General features: G+C 30.6%; 1 protein-coding gene across 6 annotated transcripts in view; it reads left to right on the top strand.

Moving 5' to 3' along the window:
• LOC143073033 (myoferlin-like) overlaps nt 1-25,700 on the top strand; it is a 92,155-nt gene that overhangs the window by 47,963 nt on the left and 18,492 nt on the right. For 2 of the 6 annotated variants that reach the window (XM_076248260.1, XM_076248265.1), the window contains exons 28-39: nt 58-81; nt 7,257-7,424; nt 8,359-8,425; nt 9,019-9,096; nt 9,604-9,785; nt 10,547-10,696; nt 14,191-14,289; nt 15,147-15,308; nt 16,592-16,757; nt 18,917-18,994; nt 22,259-22,335; nt 24,209-24,277. In XM_076248260.1, coding sequence (XP_076104375.1) covers nt 58-81; nt 7,257-7,424; nt 8,359-8,425; nt 9,019-9,096; nt 9,604-9,785; nt 10,547-10,696; nt 14,191-14,289; nt 15,147-15,308; nt 16,592-16,757; nt 18,917-18,994; nt 22,259-22,335; nt 24,209-24,277 — 1,320 coding nt within the window. Of the gene's footprint in view, nt 1-57; nt 82-7,256; nt 7,425-8,358; nt 8,426-9,018; nt 9,097-9,603; nt 9,786-10,546; nt 10,698-14,188; nt 14,290-15,146; nt 15,309-16,591; nt 16,758-18,916; nt 18,995-22,258; nt 22,336-24,208; nt 24,278-25,700 lie in introns of all 6 variants that reach the window. The other 4 variants (XM_076248261.1, XM_076248263.1, XM_076248262.1 and 1 more) reach the window with 4 other exon arrangements.

Here is a 25,700-nt window from a genome sequence, read left to right as displayed (position 1 = left end):
TATTAGATATTATTACTTTTATTTTGGTGAAAAAACTAAATTAATTACAAATTACAGATGAGGTCTAAAGCTAAAGCAAAAGTGAGTGAATCGAAGTGATGAACATTGTCATCTTATTGCATCAGGCCTGATTGTTTAATGTTGTTGAATTACTAATGTTTGAAAAATGGCTTCTAAGTGGTTGCATTTTTTCTTTTAAAAAAATGCATGAATGTAGGGACTTGAAAGGTTGTTGATAATAAATCAAGTTAATGTAGCACACTCAGGTGTTTACAAAGAGTTATATATTATACTAATACAATGTTAAAATATATTTATATCCAGCCATCAGTTTATTTACTGACTATATAAAGCTTATTTGAATGAAGCTTTGTTGCATACATCTGCAGTACATATTAAGCATCTTTTGGCGCAAGAAAATGTTATTTATAAAAGTTCTTTGTGGAATATTTTGTTTTACTGTTTATTAATGAAGTATTGTGTGCAGTAATATTATACTACCACTCCAGTTGTAGGGGCTATATTATTGCATTTAGTTGTCTGTCTGTCTGTTTGTAAAACAAACACATTCTTGTACTTTTCTTAAGTCCTGCTGAATAGATAAGTTTAAATGTTTATTTATATTCAGATCTGTTAGGGAACTACTTTTAATTTGTGGATACTTGAATAATTCAATATGTTGAAAAACATTCAAATTTTTCATCACACTTTTCTCAAGTACTACTTATCATATTTAGTCAGTTGTTTGGCAGTGATAATTTGTAATCCTTTAAAACTTTTTTAGATCTGTTTAAAGTTTTTGATTTTTGGAGTTAAAAGTGTATACACTTGTGATTTTTAAAGGCAGTGCTTTAAGGCCTGACTTTCAAGTCATGAGGTTCATCTTTCCTTACGCAAATCTTTGCTGGGGGTCATTTTGCAAGAAATAGATCCGGAAATGTTTAAATTTCTCCTCTACTTTTTGTGGTATGTATTGGTTTTTGTTCCTTTCATTTACATTGGGAAATAAAGAAACGATCAGTGTGTATTGTTCGTTTTAAAAATCTGTTTATTAATGTGTCTTTTGCATTATAAGCAGTCAATCTGATTACAAACTATCATTATTCGAATTCCGTGTGGAAAGAGGTCCGTTCAATTTCGAGTACTATTTGCGATCTAAAGATATTTTAAAATCATTTCACTCGTTGATATAACATGATATTTTAATTAAAAGTCGACTGACCGTGAATTATATTGCATAATATACAATTTAAAGTATTTCTGTACGTGAAGCCGTATGACGTTATAGTTATTTCGGTCTCAGTTATGTAAAATATGAAATTATCGTTCCTGAATAGGGTTCCACTAATTAAAGACAAGAAGCGTCAAAAAGTGATAAGAAGCGACAATAAAATTAAAATAGCGATAAGAAGCGACAATATAATTAATTTAGCGAGAAGAAGCGTCAAGAAGACTATATAGCGACTGTACATAAATAAAAAAAATGTCATTACAACAACTTATTCCCCATAGATTTTAAAAAAACATGCATTATTTTTTATTATAGGGGCGGTTATAAAACATTTTTTATATTACTGTACATTGATAGATAAAAATATGTTTTTATTAAGAAGAAAGGGATTAGTTTTTATTAGATATAAAAAAAAAATATTTTATGCACACGCTAAAAATTGGCCATCAAAACAAAAAAAATTCCTTTTAAAGAATTTATTGAATCAAAACCATGCAATATCATTTCCTTTCTAACAGTGAAATTCTTCTTTTTCATAGGGACATATTTGATAGGTTTAGCTTCACCCTATCACATCAAATGAGAATAGCCTCGTGAGAGAATTACGATTCGCTTGTCCCTTGTTAGTTATTGTCGCTTCGTCACTAAATTAAACTTCTTGTCGCTGTTTGTCTCTAAAATTCTTCTTGTCTCTTATTAGTGAGACCAGTCAGTTCCGTCCTTAACTTCCGTTTTTGCACTGCAAAACAATCACACAATTAACGATGCCTAGTCCTTGTTGGTGTGTACCTGAGTGTCATTTAAGAGGAGGACTTGCATTTCTAAATGACTTAATAAGAAGGAAAAGTTGGATCAACGCCATGGCTCAAACGTAGATTGTCATGTGCCATGCAATCGTAGAACCCATATCAATCAGCTGTTGTTTGCAAGGCACATTTTACTGAAAACGACTACGTTTAGGAAACTATTCATGGTAAAACTTTATTTTCTTTAAGAAATATATACTGTTATTTATATAATCGCCATGCAAGTAAACCAAAGTCTGTTTGCAACCGCAATTATCGTTTTAGACTGAATAAAAAGGGATGTGAATTCAAGACGTCATAACTTTTGGGATTACGATTCAATATCATCTGTTTGACATTTTTTGGTTAATACTACAATTGTATGGTTTTTCTACAAGAGATATATTATACTGATAATTATTTTAGCAGTAATTATGTAAATTTCGGTTGTAATGACAAGAATTCATGAGCTATAATGCCTCGGACTTTCTTTCAATGACAATGTAAACAGGAACAAAACATTGACATGAATGATGCTCTCCACCAATGTTATAGTTATTTAGGTATGTGTGTTGCACAAGTCTTTCACAAGTTTCAAAAAAGCTAATGTTATAAACTTTTTTCAGGGCACATACCCACTTTATAGAGACTTGTCTAATGCCATGCATTCCCATCCTATTTTCATGCACCATTTGTAAGCAAGAGACTGAATGGTTTACAAAATTAAAAATCAGGACGGTGTCCCGTTAAACCAAAAGAACTAAACTGGATGAATATTGTAGGAGAAATCTAGAGGAAAGTTTTGATTTGTGAAATTGGTTTTCCTGAACAGATGTACATTCATCCTGCAGGAAAGATTTATAACTGTCCACCACCAACTGATGAGCTAATGTTGAGCTTCACAGATGGAATTACTCAAACACCATAAATGCCTATGTTTTCAGCACAGATTTCACAAATCATGACACAGCTGTGCATTTTTATGCCCGACCTATGATAGTAGGGGGGCATTATGTTTTCTGGTCTGTGCGTCCGTTCGTCTGTTCGTCCGTTCGTCCGTCCGTCTGTCCCTCTTCAGGTTAAAGTTTTTGGTCAAGGTAGTTTTTGATGAAGTTGAAGTCCAATCGACTTCAAACTTGGTACACATGTTTTAGAGTTTTTACCCAATGTCACGGTCCACTGAACATGGAAAATGATAGTGCGAGTGGGGCATTCGTGTTCTGGGGACACATTCTTGTTTATACCTGTTAAGAGTCGAAAACTAAATATTATTTTTATAAATAAACATATATTGTGTCATTTTAGAACTTATATTTTTCCAAAGGATGCATGAATGAAAGTAGTGAAATTCATTTTGCTTTGATATATAGATTTGAATTACAATTGTTCATGTTATTGTAATGCATATAAAAATAAGGAGATGTGGCACAATGTAAATATATGATATTCTGTGAGTTTATCAAACTAAAGGGGATAAGAAATGGGTATAAGCAGTTACAGGGCTGTACTACTGTACAATCTCCAACAATGAGAAAAACTCATACTGTAAAGAGAATTTCATATTTACAAGTAAGTTTTGTTTTTGCATTGAATAATTTTCTTCTATTGTCTTAAAAGCAAATATGGGAAGTGGTTAAAATTCTAATGAGACAGCTTTTATGGCCACCAGATGTCATTGTTACCTTGATTAAAAACTCCTTTTTAGCTCACCTGACCTGACTCATCACTTGGTTTCGTCGTCCATAAACTTTTACAAAAAATCTTCTCTGAAACTACTGTGCCAAATTTAACCAAACTTAGCCAAAATCATCATTGCGGTATCTAATTTACAAAATGTGTGGTTAGACCCGGTCAACCAACCGAGATGGCCACTATGGCCAAAAATAGAACATACAGGTAAAATGTAGATTTTGGCTTATAACTCTGAAACCAAAGCATTTAGAGCAAATCTGACAAGGATGAAATTGTCTCTTCAGTGAAGATCTATCTGCCCAGGAATTTTCAGACAAATCTGACAACCCGTTGATGGATTGCTGCCCCCAAATTAGTAATTTGAAGGAAATTTTGCAGAGTTTGGTTATCTTAAATATTATTATAGATAGAGATAAACTGTAAACAGCAATAATGTTCTGCAAAGTAAGATCTACAAATAAGTCAATATGACCAAAATTTTAAGTTGACCCCTTAAAGAGTTATTGCCCTTTATAGTCAATTTTTAACAATTTTCATAAATTTTTGTATTTTTTGTTAATTTTTAAAAAATATTTTCAACTGTAAATACTGGGCCATGTTTATTATAGATAGAGATAATTGTAGCACCAAGAATGTTCAGTAAAGAAAGATCTACAAACACATCCCCATCATCAAAAACACAATTTTGTCATTTTATACATATGTATGTGTCCGTTGTTTAATATGCACATAGACCGTCCAAGGTGAGCGACACAGGCTCTTGAGAGTCTCTAGGTCATTAATACAGGTAGATAACTTTATCATGTTTATACTGAAAAATAATTTTGCTTGGAGGGAGAATTTTAAAAAAGTTCTGTCTTCAAAAGAGTTGACATGTTACTATGTACATTAACCATTATGTTACTTGATGTACTAGCAATACACACAGAACGGAGACTAGTCAATCTTTGTGAATTATTTTTCATAGGATAGGAGTAATTGAATATGTGTATATAATCAATAATTAAAAATAGTTTTATTTACATTAAAAAGGAAAAGTTCTTATGTCTTAAAAATGCATTTCATGGCGAGGTGCAGAAAATATACTGTAAACAGTAGACTATAGATATAGGTGAACTAGGTACAAGAGAACTCTAAATCTTAAATACTACAAACCACCTCTGTTCTATGGAAGATAATGATATAACTGGACTAGAAATACACACAACCTGTAATTAACTGCCTTTACAGCGCTTTCGCGCTTTGATTCATTAACAGCAATAAATGAGATTTATTATTTCTAAAAATGCTGCATACAATTTTTAACCAGAATTACAAATCTGAAGTTATATTTCTGGCCATACTAATCCAGTCGCATTTATTTCAATAACTGAAAAATACATGGAACATGAACATTTATTTTATAAATCCAGATAAAGTTAGAAAGTGATTTCTGCATGTCTCTTTAATAATTCATAACACATTTTATATTTAAACCTTTTTTTTTGTGTACCAGTGATAAAAAGGAGGTATATTTCTCAGTCATTTATAATCAATTTTCTATAAAACTATTCTTCTGTCATTTTGTTTTAGGAAATAATCTATTATTATTTGAAACATCAGATATTGGTTTTTATTATCAGCAACTTCAGCTCATGGTGCAAAAATTATGTCAATAATCCCAGAAATTTCTGGTAGTAAATTTAAGATTGATTATAGCATGAATAACAGTTGTGTCTATAAACTAATGCAATGTATAAAGTTTTCAACAAAATTTGTGCAGGGTTCTTTAGTTGTGGACGATTGGAGATGAGGACAAGATTTAAAAATAATTACGTCCAATTATTTATAAATTTGAACATTGCATTAGTAGCACTGTATTTTGAATGAAACTGTTTTAAACATTGAAATTATAAACATTCTGATAGTGTCTCTACCTGTTGGCATGTTTTTAGAATAGGTTTCTCATAAAGTTTAGATCAAACCAAACATTTGAAATTGAAAAAGAATCATAGAATTTTATGCATGACCTTTTACTCTAAGATTATTCTCTCAAAGTTTTTTTTTGTTCAAAACATTTTGAATCTGTAAATTAGCATTTTAACATCTTGACCAGCATGAGAGATTTGTCTGATTCTTATGACTGAAAAATGAATGATAGTTTTGATACTTTAATTATCATTTTGAAGTTGATGTTTAACTTATTTATTTAAAAACCTAAATGTATAACATCTTAATTATTTTGAAAGGGATATGTCTAGTCATTGTCTACAATATAGTTTTAAAGGATATTAAAGAAATTTAAGAAGGCCAGTCTTATAGTGGACTTGATTACTACAAAAAATGTGGAACGTGTTCCCAATTGGAATTTTGAACAAGTATTTTAGAACAATCAAATTGAAATTAAATAGATCAGATGTCAAAACAAATTGACATGATATTTTAATTATAGATTTATATGTCTAAATTTTTGTAATTGATTTTTGTCGAGCCTTCGACTTTAGTCGAAAAAGCGAGACTAAGCGATCCTAAATTCCGTCGTTGTCGGCGGCGGCGGCGTCCACAAATATTCACTCTGTGGTTAAAGTTTTTGAAATTTTAATAACTTTCTTAAACTATACTGAATTTCTACCAAACTTGGACAGAAGCTTGTTTATGATCATAAGAAAGTATCCAGAAGTAAATTTTGTAAAAATAAAATTCCATTTTTTTCCGTATTTTACTTATAAATGGACTTAGTTTTTCTGCGAGGAAACATTACATTCACTCTGTGGTTAAAGTTTTTAAAATTTTAATAACTTTCATAAACTATCCTTGATTTGTACCAAACTTGGACAGAAGCTTGTTTATGATCATAAGATAGTATGAAGAAGAAAATTTTGTAAAAATAAGTTTCCACTTTTCCGTATTTTACTTATAAATGGACTTAGTTTTTCTGCGAGGAAACATTACCTTCACTCTGTGGTTAAAGTCTTTAAAATTTTAATAACTTTCATAAACTATCCTGGATTTCTACCAAACTTAGACAAAAGCTTGTTTCTGATCATAAGATATTATTCAGAAGTAAATTTTGTAAAAAAAAAATTCACTTTTTCCGTATTTTACTTATAAATGGACTTAGTTTTTCTTCCAGTTAACATTACATACAGTCTGCAGTTAAAGTTTATAAAACATTTATTAGATTCATAAACTATCCTGGATTTTTTTACCAAACTTGGAAGCTTCTTTCAATCAAAAGACAGTATCGAGAGGGAAATTTTTATTGATATTTTTCCTCATTTTTGTTGAGTCTGCGATTAATAGCAAAAGTAGGCGAGACACTGGGTTCCGTGGAACCCTTACGAATTTTTGATATATCATAGGAAAAATGTCCATTGGAAGCATTGGTAAAAATATAAAGAATTCGCTCTAGCATCAATTCATTTTGATATATTGAAATGTATATATACACTTTAAGGTATCTTCTAAATCATGACCTTATTTAAGCCTAAACTCTTACAAAAGATGGTTTGTTCTTTAAATAAATATAAAGGAGTATTTTGAAATTATTTTTTTATACATTGTTTTAGGCAAAGAAAATGGGTGAAATGAAAGAAGGATGGGAGTACGCTCCCCTGTTTAATTTGAAGTTTCATTTAGAAGAGAGAACAATGGATCTGGTCAGACGAAGAAGATGGCACAGAAAGATGGTGGCAGAAACACTAGGAGCCCCTTGTTTCTTTAGCCTTCAAGTAGAGGTAGACTACAGTTTAAATCTTTATTGAGTTGTAGACACATTTGGAATATACTGTCATCAAATAATTATATCTTGTTAATTTGACATCTAAATTTTTTTTCCCAATTGTTTACTTATGAAATCAGTGAAGTAACTTTAATTATAAGGCATACGAAAATGTTTATCTTTGTTGTTCATTACTTATGGTGGCCTGAAGTTATCGTAACATAATAGGTTGATCATACCAAATTATGTAAAAGTATGCAAAAAGAGACTGAAATACAGAAAGGACAAAACATATTCATAAGTTATAGAGAAATTTACAACACAATGGCCAAAAAAGAAACTGATGAATAGACCAAAAAGATTCTACAAAACACTACATAGAAAACTACAGACTGACCAACACAAATCCAACCAAAGAAAACTACAGACTGACCAACTCAAATCCAACCAAAGAAAACTACAGACTGACCAACACAAATCCAACCAAAAACCTTGTGTCATCAAATCAGCAATAAAAGATTGGAAACTAGTGGATGATTCATGAACAAGACAAATTAGAATGAACAGTACTGCAATTAAGACATTAGAAGACAGTTAAAAACCTAGAACCTATATACAGATTTTTGGCAATACAAAGCATACTGTATGGTTCCATGATATATCCTATGAGAATTTTGTATATACAAGCATAAATCTTTGAAATGCTTTCTTTGCTGCATTACCCTGGAAGACGTAAGGAGTATTGTCTTTTCAAGCTAAGCAATCAATCCAAACCATCTACCTAAACATTTAAAATTGTCTACTATTATTATTATTAGTTTATACTGGGGTAATATACAAATGTATTCTTTGTAATGTATGGTAAGTATATGTTGATAAAACTTAATTGTCAATGACCCCCACCTTAAGGATTTTATATGGAATAATAAAACTGTATTGTATTGTTGTAGGATGAAGATGATAAAGAGAATATTGAATCCAACCTTACTGCACCTAGGATGTTTCTTACATTTGATAGTAAGTGTATCATTGGTATATTGTATTATATAAACTGTTTTGTGACACTCTTTGTGTTAACATTTCTTAAGGTTTGAGTGCTTTAAAGGAGGGGTGGACAACGGCAAAGGAAATGAGGGTGGAGAAAAGTGGGAACTGGGGTTAGAGGGTAAGTAAAAATGGAGATTTTCTGGGATTTTTTTGTGTCTTGGAGTAATGGGGAGGCAATTGGCAGTAGAGGGGTATGAAGGTGGATAATCAGGGAACCCCTGTTTGCCTCATCATAGAGTAGGACAGAAAAGCATGTGAGGTTCTACAATATCTATTGTATGTAGATTTAAAAAATTTTGATTGGCATTGAATAAGTGATTGGCATTGAATAAGTCTTCATAAAAAATCACCGCAATACATACTGTCAATTCTATTCTGAGGAAAAACATGCTTGGCCATTTTTTAACACCAAACCAATGGAAATAAAGATAAATTTCAACAGTAAAATAGATATATTAATTAATCTATTAAGGACTTAGCCAGATTCTGGATTCATCTTGAGGTAGTAATATGTGACTTTATATAATATGGATTAGGATAAATAATACTTTCTTTAATTATAGAACCCTACAAGTACCAGTTGAGATGTTATATATACCAGGCCAGAGACCTCCTGGCAGGAGATGAGTCGGGATTATCAGGTAACTAATATTTCATAATGAACATTCATAAGAAATAAATGCAATAGGCAACAGAAATAATAGAGATAACAATCAAACATATGAGTCTGGAGAAGAGGAACCGCCAGGATCCTGTACCGGAAAACATCATTAAGTATCATTAAGTAAGTAAGTATATTGGTTTGAGTAAGTCTGAGACTTGTTTTTAGTAACAATCATATATAATTGAATAAAAAAAAGTTGGTGGCAAATAGACTGTATGTGGGTATCAAAAGAATTGAACAATTGCCAAGTGGCATAATTTGCAAGCTAATAATTTCTTTGTAAAAGTTTTTTAGTATATCTGTTGAATAATAAGTATATGATATGATCTATGACTTTGAGATGAAGAATAGCAATAAAAGCTCTGTATGTTTGTTGTTTGAGTTTTTTTGCTGTGCATGAAATGATTTTGTGTCATGAATAGATACCCCATATCCTTTCTTTTCTATTATCATCTTTATTCATATTAATTTCTGTTTTGAACAGATCCCTATGCAAGAGTATCGTTCCTGACTAACAGTATGGTTACTGAACAAGTGAAAAAGTCTCTTTGTCCGTGCTGGGATCAAACATTGATATTTGAAGAACTTGATATTTATGGAGATCCTAGAGTTATTGAGGCTCAGCCACCAAATATTACCATAGAGATCTATGATTATGATAAATTTGTAAGTACATATGTATATATGCTACATTGTATATTTTAATGTATATTAATTACATGTACTTGAACATGTGTACTGAAAAGATTTCATTTGACCAGTGAGTTTACATATTTTATAGTTCTAGGTTGCACTTTGTAAGTACAGCTGTTTCTCAAAACACACCTCTTTTGGGGAGATCTTGAATATTCATAGAAAATTAATTTTGTTTTACATACTGGTTCCCAGTTATGCTCTCTGTGTTCTATCTCACAGAGACATAACTTGGGAATGTTACCAGTAAATATACATGTGCATATTGTTGACATTGAAATCTGTAGTAACTTTTCATTCGAGGAAGGGGTAGTTAAGAAAATAAGTGTTAGTTTAAACTCTGAGAAGTTCAGGGCATATAAACGTTGAAAATATGCCACACAGACCTATATTTTGACCTTTGAAAATAAAATTGTGGTGCATATGAACCTTCAATTCTAGGATAAGATTTTTTTCAAAACTTCATAGTAAAAGTGGTACAGTTTTAGCCGTAAAAGGAGTTCCTATGGGAAATTATATTGTCAATATTTACAGAAATGCAACCTCTAAGCCTTAAAGCCAAAAGCCAAAAATCTAATATTGCAGCTGGCAAGACATTTTAGTTTGACACCTCTTTCTGACTAAAACGTCATTTTATTTAATCATAATCACTGCAAACTTTGATGATTTGAATATTTCAAGCAAAGAAGATTCATTTAAATATACAAAACTGATATTTTGAAACTTGATTTCAGGGAGCAAATGAATTTTTGGGAAGATGCGTGGCACAACCAATGGTCAAACTTGATCCTGCAGATGCTCGCATGCCTGTGTTACAGTGGTATGAAATCAAACGTAACAATGACCATGGAGGAGAACTTCTAGCAGCTTTTGAATTATTCTTGGTAAGAGAAAGTTTATTTTGTGTAAATTTTAATAGAAATGTAATTAAATTAATAGATGAGAATTCACATAGTTATTAATTTTAAAATTATTTATAGACAAAATGGGTCCTAATGATAAGATTCATAATAAAAAAGAAAGTGGTATCAATTTAAATGATAATAACGTTTAGCCATTTGAATTATTGGTTTAATTGTATGTGAAATGGTCAGGGTATGCTTTCATAATTTCAAGGAGAACCATATCTGCTTAGTAATTTCCATAATTTGAGTTAATTTTGTACTGTTAAATGCATATTCAATAGGCCCCAACCAAACAAAGTAGTTCATCAGAGTCGGTTAGTACCTAGTAGTTTGCATCATGTTTGTAATTATAATTATTACTTCCTGGTTGAAGTTTTGCATTGTAGCTGTTTTGTAGTTAACTATAACCTATAGTAGTTAAATTTACTGAAGTTCACAAATGATACACAAGTAAAGACTTTTAAATTCTACATTTCTAGAGAGTTTTCAACCTGTGAATTCCATATCTTCTATTGAAATTTATTTATTAATCTTAAAAGTTTTTTTTTTTATTAAACTCATTTACAAAATCAGATGGTAATCAAGTGGTTTTTTTTATCAGAAATTTGTCTTATTTATGCTTCTTTAAAATTTTTATAACATAATAAATTTTAATCATCTTTTTTTTATAATAATCGGTAATACAGTCAAACCTACTATAACGGTCATTTTTACGAAACAAAAACCTGTCTTTTCAGGCCAACCTCTTCTGATTACTTTGTAATAAAACCTATGTATTTTTTATCTTAATTTACAGGCCACCTGCAAGGTCAATTTTTCTTGTCCTGTTAGTGAACTTTATATTCAGATTTGACTGTATGTTTGTTTTCTTCATTGCAAATTTTGGTATTTGCTATAGACTCAATGTTGACACAATTATTTCTTATCTGACTAAGGCTTTTAATTTTTAAAAGGAGAAATGCACATTCACAATTTTTTCTTTTTTCTATGAAAGTTTCTATTTCAAAGCATGCAGATAATTTGATTTTCCCTTATTTGTTGCTTGGATCAAGGGCAGGCACTTCATAACCAGTGTATCTATATAGGGGAATCTCAGGATTATTTAGGGCCATGATGCTCTGACTTAAAAAGTAAAACTTCAGTTTGAAAGGTCAACTGAAATTGTCGACTATGCACAGACTTTACAATATTTTATTTCTATGTTTAAATCAAAATAGATTTTTTTTCTTATTAATGACTTTCAAAGGAGGTGAGAATTTACTATTTTTATTGTTGTAATCTTTGTACAGGTGTTGTACATTTTCTTTTTCTTATTCTGTTTATTTTTAAAAATGAAACAAAATTTGTCAAACCTTTTTCAATATTTATATTTTTTTAGAGGTACAGATGATACATGTATAAACTTAAAGATAAGTTCAGACATCCTAAAACATAAGGGTCATCTGTTAGCTATACAAAGTATTATCTAAAAATATGGTTGGTACTATAAAGCTTGCTTCTTCTGATCAATATTCCTAAGAATTGGTAAAATGATTAACAAGGAATAGTATCATGGTCAAACATTGATGGTCAAGGTCACCTTATAGTGTGAAGGTCAAGCTTTGCATCCCATATTTGTTAGTTTTAAGCATAATAAGGCAAATGGTAATGCTTCAATATCCCTTGTAGAACCTATCTATTGCATTATTCAATATCAAAGCTATGGGGTCAAACCTTTGAAAAAAACTATTATGGAAAAAGGGTAATTTTAATATGATGTGAAATTGCTCAATGATGCTTTTTAATATTTGTCCTTGCTGGTGGTAGTACAAATATTAAATAGGTAGTGTCTTTTAACAGTTTCAAAAAATGGCTGATGAAATATTTGGTTCAAATGTTTCAACTGTTTTTACACTGCGCTTTGTTTAAAAAAAAGAATAAATTTTATTTGTTATTTTCAAAAGAAAAGTTATAGAAAATGAATTTAGTTTTATAGGTTGTTATAATATCATGTTGTACCTCGAATTTAGATCCCCTTTTCTTAGCATAAAAAATAAGTGAATAAATGTATTGAGAAATGGTTGTAAATGTATTATTTTGTTTTATAAATTGAAGTTTACAAACTATACAATACTTTATTTGTTTAAATCAATTTGAATATTTTTCTTATTCATGACTTTCAAAGGAGGTGAGAATTTACTTAATTTTATTATTATAGACTTTGTAAAGGTGTTGTACACATCCCTCTTCTTATTCTGTTCACTCTTTCCAAAACCTTTGTTTCTATTTATAATTTTTTAGAGGTTTGAATGATAAGATTTATAAGCAGTAAATTTATAAATAGTTTTAAAAAATAGCAACTAAAAAAAAATCTCTGTTAAATATATGAAGTTTAAAAAAAAAAATGCTTTGAGTAGGATCTGATTAATTTGTTGAAATTTAATTACTAGTTACCATATATAAATTTAATGTTAAGGTTAATGTTTATGGATTTTATACAAATTATAAAAGTAATTTGTTTGAGGAGCTAGTGATTACTATTTGTTTTCCTTCTTGAATGATTTGTGTGTATTCTGTTTTATGCTGTGAAAACTTTGCAGTGAAGCCAAAAGTATGCAGAAGTATGAACATTGCTTATTTAAAGTAATCATTCACATGACAGAAAATTAATTTCATGAATAAATGTCCTTCAGTTTGCTATTTCAGAATTTTTGCTTTCTCTAATATGTATTAATAAAGATACAACAAAAAAATTTTTTATGCGAAGATGTGATTTCTTCAGACATCTGCTTGTGTTGATTTCTCTCTTATGCACTACAATGGATTGCCAAAGTATGTAAAATTGAATAAAATGGTACTTTCGATGTGTGATTTATGCTTTTTAGTGTCTTTTTGCCCAAGTTATCTTCTTAATTCAGTGGATAATTCTAATAATTTATTTATCTCAGTTGTAACTGATAATATGTGATCTTATTAAAATAGATTTATTATATGTACTCTAACAAAACTTTGATCTTTTGGATTAAAAGTGTAGTACAACTGGTAAGCAATAATGTAATTGCAATATTCTTTGTGGGGTACCAAATTTTGTAGATTACATGAGGTTTATATCAAAACTCAGTTTTCAAATAAAAAAAAAATCCTATAGGCTTGCATGCAGTATTTTTTTAAACCACTAAATCAAATGCAGTGAAATTGGTACATTGTAATGATGATAAGAGATATTTAACCATCATGCTTCATTCTGAATATTAGGCAAGAAAATTAAAGAATCAACTCTTCATTAAAATAATATGAAGAGACAAAAACAGAATCTGTCAGTTTTATTAAATCCAACACAATAAAACATGAAGCATGTAGCAGGTATTTTGAAATGTTGACTCTTCCATTAGGATTTGTTTATTTCTCAGAAAAAAATTATGTATCTATTAGCTGGAATAATATATTATTATAAAGAAAGATAAAATGATTGATGTTGAATATCTTTTTTGTAGCTAAATGGAGCAGACTTGCCATTCTTGCCACCAAAGAAAGGATCGCTATATCTTGTCCCTAATGGTATCAGACCAGTCATGCAGAGAACTGGAATTGAGGTTTGTTTAATACTATATTTTTTTCAAGATTTTAATAAAGAAAATAAATCAAGTAACTAAGAATAGAATTCAAACTTCGGTTTGAACTTAAAATAAGCCAAACATGAAACTCTTGGTCAGAACTTGCATGGGAGCTAATTAAGGAAATATGAAGTGACTCCCACTTTTAAAACTTTTAGCAAATTTAAAAACATATATCTTTTAATTGATGGAGGTAGTATTATTTAACAAGATAACTAAGTTAACATGTTATTTTTTGTTTAAACATAAGTCAAATATATCCAACTTAAAACATATTTGTAAAAGTAAAAAGTTGCAGATCACATTGAATTTTCCTTAATTTCAATCATTTGTATTATGTTGATTTCTAGGTGTATTACCAACATTGATTTTCCCCTATTAGTCTTTGTTTAATTTGCACTTTTCAAAAAAATCTGCATAACATATCTCTGTTTCAAATAAAAAAAAATACTTGGCATGAGTGAAGTTTTATCCTGTCCAGTACTATAGACAAAATTTCACATAGCATTTCATTGCATAAAAGTAAATAACCATTACTGGAAATAAACCAATAAAAATTTCACCTATTTTTTACATGTGTACAAGCTTTAGTAACTATGTAACCTCAAGTTTCCAAAATATGCTATAGAAACACCAAATAAAAAATATTGGTGCCTTGAAATACCCAAGCTATATGTTTATGACACAGAAATGTTATACTGCAATGAAATATAGGATTAATTTCCTACAACTGTCAAATTCTAGGGAATATATTTTTTTGATCCTTTGTATGCAGCCTGATGTGGCGTACTATGATTTGGTGGTATTACACCTTCTACAAATATTTACCATTATAGGTTCTATGTTGGGGTGTCAGAAACATGAAGAAGTTCCAGCTTTCATCAGTTACCTCCCCTAGCATTGAGTTTGAATGTGGAGGACATGTTTTGGAATCAAAGATCATCAAAAATACCAAAAAGAATCCAAACTTTGAAGAACCAATTCTATTCTTTGATGTGGTAAGAGATCTTTGTAACTGGTTACTAGTTACCTCTTATAGATGAGCCAATGGGAGTTAAGATGTTATAATATTCACACAAACATGTTGAATCTGTGGAATAGAAGCCAAGGTGTATGAGTAGGCACTGATTCAGACAGGGGCACATCCAGTCCTCACCACTGAAAGAAAAAAAAACTGTTAAAAAGTAAAGTTATAGCTGAAACATTCAAAAATTTGTAAGGGTTCCACGGAACCCGGTGTCTCGCCTACTTTTGCTGTAAATCGCAGGCTCAACAAAAGTGAGGAAAAAAATCAATAAAAATATTCCTCTTGATACTATCTTTTGATAGAAGCTTCTGTCCAAGTTTGGTAAAAATCCAGGATAGTTTTTGAATCTTATAAATGTTTTAAAAACTTTAACTGCAGACTGTATGTAATGTTAACTGGAAGATTAGTCCATTTATAAGTAAAATATGAAAAAAATGGATTTATGTTTTTTTACAAAATTTACTTCTGGATACTATCTTGCCATCATAAACAAGCTTCTGTCCAAGTTTGGTACAAACCCAGGATAGTTTAAGAAAGTTATTAAGATTTAAAAAACTTTAACCACAGAGTGAATGTAATGCTTCCACGCAGAAAAACTAAGTCTTTTTAAAAGTAAAATACGGAAAAAATGGATTTATTTTTTTACAAAATTTACTTCTGGATACTATCTTATGAATGTAAACGAGCTTCTGTCTAAGTTTGGTACAAACCCAGGATAGTTTATTAAAATTTTTAAAACTTTAACCGCAGAGTAAATGTAATGTTTCCCCGCAGAAAAACTAAGTCCATTTATAAGTTAAATACGGAAAAAATAGAATTTTACTTTTACAAAATTTACTTCTGGATACTATCTTATCATCATAAACAAGCTTCTTTCCAAGCTTGGTAGAAATCCAGTATAGTTTAACAAAGTTATTAAAATTTCAAAATCTTTAACCACAGAGTGAATATTTATGGAAGCCGCTGACGACACCGACAGCGACGCCACCGACGCCGACAGAATGTAGGATCGTTTAGTCTCGCTTTTTCGACTAAAGTAGGAGGCTCAACAAAAAGAAAGATCTCATATATTCACGAACTTAAATGTTCAACGAATGACAAATTTCCTTTAGACTTGTATGCAGACTTTGGCAAAAACACAAATTAAATAACCATGAACATGTAAGTTTTCCTTTATCAATGAAAATCGGTACCCACCAAAATAAATAAATCCACTAAAATTATGATATAAATACCTAATATGCTTTTATCCAGATGTTACCAAGAGAAGAACTGTACATGCCACCTATGAATGTAAGAATCAAAGATCATCGTGAATTTGGAAGAAAGCCAACTGTTGGTATCCATGTGATTAAATCATTGGAGAAATTCCGTTGTAATCCCCTCATGCCTGGCGAGGATGAGCAGACGGAAGTTCAAGGTAACCTTCAACATTCTAATTAAAAAAAGGATAATGCAAGCAATTGGCTTATGCAGGCTGCTATTTTAATTTTTTTTCAGTTTCTTACATTTATAGATAGGAAAGGGTTGATTTACTAAGATACACTTTAGCTTACTGGTATCCCTGTTTATAAATTCTGATTTTCTGTGGAACCAGATCATCTGTCTCTAATTGTTTTGGATTTTGCATGTTTTAGATTGAAATGAAATTCTCTCTACTATTAACTTTATTATAAAGAAATAGAAGTGAAAAGCCCTCTAAGATTTATTTAAAATTTATATATTTGTAACCTTAACTTTGTCTTTAACATTTACTGATTGCCTTCAAAATCAGAAAAAATATCCAGGAATAATAATGAATTCACAGTAAATAGCCAGTGTCAGAAGACAGACATTTTTATTGGGATTGTAAGATATTATTTCAAGAAATTCGTATATAATTTCCATGAAATAAAATGAAAATGATTGTGTTTAACAGATTCTTGTCATTTTAGTTAAAACAATTTGATTCCTTTATAAAAATCAAACTGAATAAATTGTATTATACATGAGATTAAGAAGATTTTGGAAAAGGTTAACACTGTCAAATATAACTCAAATGAAATTAACACAAATTGAACATGATGTTTACATCAATTTCAAATTCAGTTTTTGTGAATATTTGATAAAATGTTTTTTTTTAAAGTCTTCTTCGCAGATGAAAATGTTAAAAACAGTTTCATGAAAATATAAACCAAACATTTGCATACAAACTTTCCCGTTTGTTTTTTTAGTTCAAGGCTTATTTTGGGTGAAATTCAATGTAAGGACTTAATTTAAACATTACAGAAATCATGTGAAGTTGCCACATTACATAGTTTCTGACAGTCTTAGATTATTTTACATCTGTCATCTTAACATCTTAACATTGCTTCAGGATGACCAAACAGCAGAATCTTATTTTAAGTACAATCCAAGACCTTACAAGTCCATAATTTTGCTATCGTTGATGTATCAAGTCTTTATCATGTTAAGACACATGTGTCATCTTTACACTTTATGGAAACGTTTTTACCATATGATGATCACTTGCGTTTACTAGACAAATTTCTATAGCCAACTGCATATTTATTCAAGTGAGAGTTAATTATCTAGCTGATTAAATCTAGACCCTATGTCCATGCTACTTACAGGATCTGCCAATGCTTCTGTCAACTTTCTGTTTTAAAAACCTTTGAAAACCCTCGGGTTTTTGTCCTTATCGTACACACCTTCAAAAATTTGAAGGCTGAAATTTCATTGGCTGATGTAAAAATCACTAGATCAGAAAGTATAACAGAATGTTGTGAAATTATAACAGAGTGGTATCAGTTCCTTGTATAAATGTAGCGTGGACACAGATTCTGTATTGTAATCTGATTGGTTTATTATATACTTTTTAACAATTTAATGTTTTAATGTCATTTTAACACTACATCATATCTTTGCATGTGTTTCTCTGTAGAATTAAAGCTAGTGAGAAGAGGATTGTTTCAAATGAACTAGTTGGGATTTTCTAAATTATTTAAATAAAATATTTAGGGCATTGTTTTATTTTAGGGGTACCTGTACAATGTATTAAGGGTGATTTTATTAGAGTTGATAGGGGCTTTTGCATGACAGTACATATTAGGGATGGTCATGGGACCAGGACCCCTACAATCAAACAAAAATGTTTGGTATTGATGGCAGATCTTTGATAGTCACTGATAAATTTATTGACTTTTCTAGAACCATTTAGATCTAGATATAATGTATTTAGACCCTTGTTTTTTGTTAAGACCAACTTGACCTTGAAATGAGGTTTAGTTTTTGTAGCCGTTGGGTTGCTGTCTCATGGGCATATACTCCTTTAGTTCATACACATATCTTTCTGACATGTTTCTTTAGATTACCTCTGATAAATTAATTGAACTTGATAATGCAATTGAATAGTTTGTTTTTGGTGTATGTGAAATTTACAAGGTTTATGATAAAATTTTATTAAATACCAAATATAGATTTCTTACTAATAGTTTAAAATTTGTTTGCATTAATCCCTTCAAAAGTTAGTTATGCTGTACAGTAAAGCTTACAAAAATCTCAATTCATTCTGAAATTTGTCTTCTTTCCTTTTTACAGGGGAATCCCAATCCCATGCAGATTATGTTCAGCTATTAGACGAGGCAGTGAGCCGAGTGCAATCCTCCTCCTCACAAAGTAAAAATAAAATCGCCTAAAATCTTACTGCTAATTACTAATACATATTAACTGCTAAATTAGTGATTCTTTTTGTGCTGGACTGCTTACTCTGCATTACTCAATTACTAATAGCTTCATTACTAAATAAACTGGCCACCCTCTGATTGATAACAACAGGGGTCCAGTTTACACTACTAAATAAACCTGTTACTTATCTATGGCAACTAGTCTACTAATATCTCACTTTTACACAGCTGGAATATGTACTTACAGATTAGTAAAATCTTTACATTATGAAAAATTTGAAATTTTATAGTATAGAGTCAAACATGACATGATTTATGTTTATGTGCTTTGTAGGAGGCATTCCAATATACAACATTAAGTGAATCACCAGATATTTTTAAATTGCATATGATTTTTATTTGTTATGAATTTTTTGTACTTATTTTGATTACTTGTGTGATTGTTATTTATTTTAAATCTGATTATTGAATCAAAAAAAAAATTATACTCTTCTGTGTAATCTGAACTTCAGTACATGGTGAACATACTTGATGGAATATATTTATGTTATGACATGCTCAATTTCTAACTTAATATAGTGGTAGTGCAAAGTTTTAGTATAGAGTGAATGAGTTTGCTTCTTTACTTCCCTCCGAAGTGTCATTAGATTAGCATGGTAGACGGCATGTTTCAAATATTTATCATTCTTCAATATCTGGTGTTTTATTGAGAATGAACTATAAGAATGAAAAGGGTGTTTCTACAAATAGATAAGATATTTTTAGTGAAATAAATGTAATTTTTTTTGGTTGAAACTTTTGATAAAGATACATTTAAATGGTTGATCAACAGACAAAGATTAGAGATGAGATCAAAGCTATTTTTGGAAACGCTGCTTGAAAATAATTTTGTAATTTGAAATAAAAGAATTAAAAAAATCAAGCATTTTCACAATTGACGAATTTTCATCATTACTTTAGTTTGTGAAATGCTGGCATTTTTTATACCCTTTTATGCAATATTTGTTGACTTATACTTTGAATATTACTATATCCACTAAGCTTTAAATTTTTCTCCAATGCCTAATAAAAAGTTGAAATTGCTTCCAGCTTCTTGATTTTTTTGTCTCTTGAACCCTGTGACACATTTTTTAGCTCACGTGGCCCAAAGGGCCAAAGTGAGCTTATGCCATCACTTGGCGTCCGTCGTCGTCTGTCGTCGTAAACTATTTCAAGAATCTTCTCCTCTGAAACTACTAGGCCAAATACTTCCAAACTTTAACTGAATGTTCCTTAGGGTATCTAGTTTATAAATTGTATCCGAAGTTTTGATCTATCAACAAACATGGTCGCCATTGTTAAAAATAGAACATAGGGGTCAAATGCAGTTTTTGGCTTATATCTCAAAAACGAAAGCATTTAGAGCAAATCTGACATGGGGGTTAAAATGTTCATTAGGTCAAGATCTATCAGCCCTGAAATTTTCAGATGAATCAAACAACCCATTGTTGGGTTGCTGCCACTTAATTGGTAATTTTAAGGAAATTTTGCAGTTTTTGGTCATTACCTTGAATATTATTATAGATAAAGATAAACTGTAAACAGCAAACATGATCAGCAAAGTAAGATCTACAAATAAATTAATATGACCAAAATAGTCAATTGACCCCTTAAGGGGTTATTGTCCTTTCTGTCGTCGTCTGTCGTCGTAAACTATTTCAAGAATCTTCTCCTCTGAAACTACTAGGCCAAATACTTCCAAACTTTAACTGAATGTTCCTTAGGGTATTTAGTTTATAAATTATATCCGAAGTTTTGATCTATCAACAAACATGGTCGCCATTGCTAAAAATAGAACATAGCGGTCAAATGCAGTTTTTGGCTTATATCTCAAAAACGAAAGCATTTAGAGCAAATCTGACATGGGGTAATTGGGGTAATAATGTTCATTAGGTCAAGATCTATCAGCCCTGAAATTTTCAGATGAATCAAACAACCCATTGTTGGGTTGCTGCCACTTAATTGGTAATTTTAAGGAAATTTTGCAGTTTTTGGTCATTACCTTGAATATTATTATAGATAAAGATAAACTGTAAACAGCAAAAATGATCAGCAAAGTAAGATCTACAAATAAGTTAATATGACCAAAATTGTCAATTGACCCCTTAAGGGGTTATTGTCCTTTAATGACAATTTTTCACAATTTGTTCATCATATTTGCTAACTTTAAAAAATCTTCTCCTCTAAAACTACTCAACCAAATTCAACCAAACTTCAACTGAATGATCAGTAGGGTGTATAAAATAAAGTTTGTGTTTTATTTTCTATTTCGTCAAAAAACATGGCCGTCATGGCTAAAAATAGAACACAGGGTAAAATGCAGTTTTTGGCTTATATCTCAAAAACTCCAGCATTTAGAGCAATTAAGACAAGAAGTTAAAGTATTTATTAGGTCAAGGTCTACCTGTCCTGAAATTTTCAGCCGAATTGGGTAACTGGTTTTTCAGGTATAATGCCCCTGAATTGATGATTTTAAAGAAATTTTGCAGTGTTTGGTTATTCATCTTGAATATTATTATAGATACAGATAAACTGTTAATAGCAATTGTATTGTGAATCATCAGATTGACCTAGACTGTATCTTAATCAAGTGTAGGGCGAACTCATGCCCATTTCTTTCCCGAGGTTCCTAAGAGGCTTTAAAAGGTATTTCCAGTATAGTACATGGTCTTTGTTACTCTGTTTAATTTACAACAAACATTAATTTATTAATTTAGTTAATAAGGCATTGTTTACCAGGTGAGCGATTCAGGCTCTTGAGAGCCTCTTGTTTCTTTCTTGACCTGATTTCTTTTGGACAAGTTATTTCCGGAAATTTATATTTGATTGAAAGAATTGACATGTCAAGCAAAAATTAAAAAAAAATAACTAAACAATTTTACAGATACTGACCAGAGAGACATTCTTCACAGAGAAGCAATTTTTACCGTCATAGATTTTTTATTACACTTAATGGATAATCAGATATCCCTCTTTAGCATGAGTTTAAGTTAAATGGGAGAATTCACTATTTCTAGATCCCTTTCAACCATTGGAGTCAGATCATTACGTTATCAGTGACATAATGGGCAGGCTAATAATAGTGATAACAAAAGCCAATGTTTTTAATTCAGCTGATTGTTACAAGCGGAGAGACATACCGTTTTTTGGTGTCTGATGTATTCTGAATAAGTTATGTATATTACTTTTATCTACCTTTATTTTATTTATTTTGCAGGAGCAATAATGCCAGTAAATGGCCCAAGTGGTGGGGAACATGTGGTAGAAATGCCAGAGAGTGGGGAGAAAGGAAAGGTAAGGGATCTGATTCATAATCCTAACATGACGTCCTTCAAACGCTTTGAGTACACACCCGTGGTAAAATAAGAATATCACAACAGGGAAATGTAAACAAATGATGATCAAATCTGTTATATAAGCCATTTTTGTATGATTTAAGTAAAATTATCATTTAAATTCATCCAAATCTGTCTTAATACATTATTTTAATTAGTTTAAGCATGTCACTTATTCAGTTTGCTCCGTTCTTTTATGTCAATTTAATAGTGCGTTTATTTATGGGAACGGCAAATAATGCCTTCACCTGGAGCTCTTCGATCAAAAACAATTGCCGGTTTTGTCCTATTAGAATTGAAATAATTCATGGGGGCTTGAATATATATCGTGATTTTACCACGGGTTGTCCCTTTATGCCTATATTTTACCCCTCACTGTCGCTCAGAGTAAAATATTTGTCATAAAGGGCCAACCTGTGGTAAAATCACGATATATTCAAGCCCCCATGAATTATTTCTTAATTAAAAAGGGGTTTGGACTTGGACAAGGATTGGAGAATTTGTATAGATATTTGGGTGATGAGATGAGTATGTGCGAGAGGTATCAAAAAGGTAAGAGACAGGACAGGTACAGGATTTTTTTTTGGGACAAGTAGATTGTCAAGATAGTTAGAATATTGATACTGTATGATGGTAGCAGTTTTTGTGTGCACCATCTCATGAAATTGCATTTATGAATCTCCCATTTATGAATCTCCCATTTGTGTCCATTATTTAACACTTCACAATAATAAACATATGCAAAAACATTCAACTTTTTAGCACATTGAACTTGTTGACAGCATGCAGATTATGTTATCAGATTCAGTTTTTCTCTGTTCAGTCCCAGTTACTATTTTTGGAGGTTGTATCATTCATTGCTCTGTATTTTTGAACACCATGTGAATTATACATTGTATTCCGAAGATAATTATATTGTTTCTATGAACTATTTTGATTCAATAGAGGTTATAAAATAACATGAACAATAATTATGATGTGATTCAGAAATGATAAGTTGCTACTATTCTATTTATGCTACCAAGGATAATCCATCATTTGATCCATTGGGTGATCTTGTTGTACAATTTGAAATGGTAACCTTTATAATGTGGCTTTGTTATGGTAATCCTTGGAATTTGGATTCTCCTCATTTTGCCTTATTTATATTAAATATTTACCATTTTAATAATAAAATAATGTTATACATATGTTAAATTCAACATTTGGAAAAAAAATTTCCTAATACTTCCTTGTTACACATTACTGGTAATGATACCATGAAAATTTGCTTCAACTCATGTTGGTGGTGGTTTTTGGGACATTTTTTTTTGTATTGATAATTTTATGCTTTTTGTGGATGGGGCATCGGTGTACTATGGACACATTCTTGTTGCCTCATAATGTAATGCTTTATATACTACTTTCATAAAGTATGTGTACTATAAATAATTGCTTACATTTACTTGTTTGGATTCCTGGTGGATAGTTATCTCATTAACAATCATACTACGTATATATACATGACAATTTAGTTCATCAATTTTATAGTAAATTGACATTCAAGATACATGCATCAGTTTCATAGCAGTATGTCAGAGTTTTAGTCATGTACAAATAGCTTCACTGAAGTTATGTAAAGCCATTGCATACAACAACAAACAATAACCTAACACTGTAACATTGCAGTTACCATAATTAATTTTCAACTTTACATTGTCCCTCCTTACTCTCCACTCTCCCTTTTTCCAGAAGAAGAATAAAAAATAAATGTTTTAAAATTTGCATGTTTGATGTAAGGCTGACTTTTAACAATGTTATCTACTAACAATATGGTGTATTTGTACTAACAGGGGATATTGGCTAAAGCTAGAGAGGTTGTGCAGGCTAAACTGCCTACTACGATTTACAGAGATAGAAAGGTGACAGCATGTTCAAACTTGGAAAGGGGTTCAGAATTATTTTATTTTATTACGTATGGCAGGTGCTGAGGGAAACAAATCTTATTATTTTCGTTTTTAAGTTGTTGATTGTACTGTCTTATCAATTGCTTTTACCATAGGAATGCATTCAGATAGATAAACAATAAAATCTCAAAATCTCCAAAAATGTTATAGCATAAGGATGATTATATATTTTGTCAAATGTTTTGGAGTATGTGAAATGAATAGAAATAAGGCTATGACTTGTCATTTATTTTTAAATTATTTCATTTTGTTCCAGATGTACTTCAATGTATTTTTCTAAATTTTCTTTACAACAATGTAGAGGGCTAGAAAGCATTTAGATTCACTGATAATGGCACAAATCACAAAAAATCTTTCTAGTTTATAATTTAAATAATTAAATTTTCTAGTCTAAGTTTCATAACCTTTCTAGTTTTGACACTTTGTTGAGGAAATACAGAGAAAGTAGCCATATCTCTTTGTAGCATGTAATTGCATGGTATTTCAGTAGACAAGTCATAATCTATTCAAAATATCTTAATTTTTGTTGAAAAATTCCTGCATGGCTTAAGAATGGATTTTGATTTAGATACCAATTTTTGTTTTGTTTTGTTTGAAGCAACCCTTGCTTGATGATGTATCCTATACTTTGGAAGAATTGCCGCCATCTCATGCAGTCTGGACGGAGGTTGATATTTGTTTGGAATATTAATATTTAAGCACTAGTACTTGTTTTCACATGTCTTATTAATTATTACTTGACATGACTTAACCTGCTTCTGTTAGTTCTACATGTAGTTTGGATAATTATGTTTGTGGTGTGGTTATGCTTCATTTTGAACAGCTATTGGTTATTGCAAGTTTCCCCACTGAATTGGATATTCAACCTGTTGATATTCAATAGACTGGTCAGCTAATAATTTGTAACATACATGTGGTACAATCTATCTGCAATAAAACAACAAATTCTATTATACATGTATATTAAATTGATCTAGGAACAAGCAAGTTTTTTTTTTTTTTTTTATAAATCAAATGTTAATAAAAATTTCAAAAGAGATTTAAAGAGAACTTTCAAATCACATGCACTAACTAATCCCTTCATTTTAAATCTTTGAATATTATTAAAATAGATAAATGTACCACATGTATGTACAGGTGCTATGATATTTTAGTAGCAGTTTGTAGCCATTGGTTTTTATCACTGATGCTTTTAAATCATTTTTAGCTCACCTGGCCCAAAGGGCCAAGTGAGCTTTTCCCATCACTTGGCGTCCGTCGTCGTCGTCCGGCGTCCGTCGTCGTTAACTTTTACAAAAATCTTCTCCTCTGAAACTACTAGGCCAAATTAAACCAAACTTGGCCACAATCATCATTGGGGTATCTAGTTTAAAAAATG

This window comes from Mytilus galloprovincialis, chromosome 4 (assembly GCF_965363235.1).
Source record: "Mytilus galloprovincialis chromosome 4, xbMytGall1.hap1.1, whole genome shotgun sequence".
Taxonomy (NCBI): Eukaryota; Metazoa; Mollusca; class Bivalvia; order Mytilida; family Mytilidae; genus Mytilus; species Mytilus galloprovincialis.
This window is presented reverse-complemented; position numbering and strand designations above follow the sequence as displayed.